The sequence below is a fragment of the Gavialis gangeticus genome, unplaced genomic scaffold (genome assembly GCF_001723915.1).
Source record: "Gavialis gangeticus isolate Ggan-Ray unplaced genomic scaffold, GavGan_comp1, whole genome shotgun sequence".
Classification (NCBI taxonomy): domain Eukaryota; kingdom Metazoa; phylum Chordata; order Crocodylia; family Gavialidae; genus Gavialis; species Gavialis gangeticus.
This window is the reverse complement of record NW_017729029.1, coordinates 48,379,964-48,380,217: the sequence shown is the minus strand read 5'-3', so window position 1 is coordinate 48,380,217 and position 254 is coordinate 48,379,964. Positions and strand designations below refer to the sequence as shown.

At 72.0% G+C, this 254-nt stretch overlaps 1 protein-coding gene across 1 annotated transcript in view; it reads right to left on the bottom strand.

Moving 5' to 3' along the window:
* The window catches only part of RAB39B (RAB39B, member RAS oncogene family), an 8,708-nt gene extending 8,480 nt beyond the window's left edge, over window positions 1-228 (bottom strand). Inside the window, exon 1 of the mRNA XM_019521558.1 lies at window positions 7-228. Coding sequence (XP_019377103.1) covers window positions 7-189 — 183 coding nt within the window. The 5' untranslated portion in view covers window positions 190-228. The remainder of the gene's footprint in view (window positions 1-6) is intronic.
* Between the last annotated feature and the right edge of the window lie 26 nt (window positions 229-254).

Below are 254 nucleotides of genomic sequence, written 5' to 3'. Positions count from 1 at the left end.
CCAGATCTGCAGCTTGATGCGCTTGCCCGGCTCGATCTCCACGAGGCGGGAGAAGAAATCCACGCCCACCGTGGGGTCGGACACCTGGGCGAAGCGGCCCTCGGTGAAGCGGCGGATGAGGCAGGACTTGCCCACGGTGGAGTCGCCGATGACGATGAGGCGGAACTGGTAGAGCCAGATGGCCTCCATGCCGGCCCGGCCCGCACCGCCCGCCAGGGGGCGCCGCCGCGCCGCCACCGCCAGGCCCGGCCGAG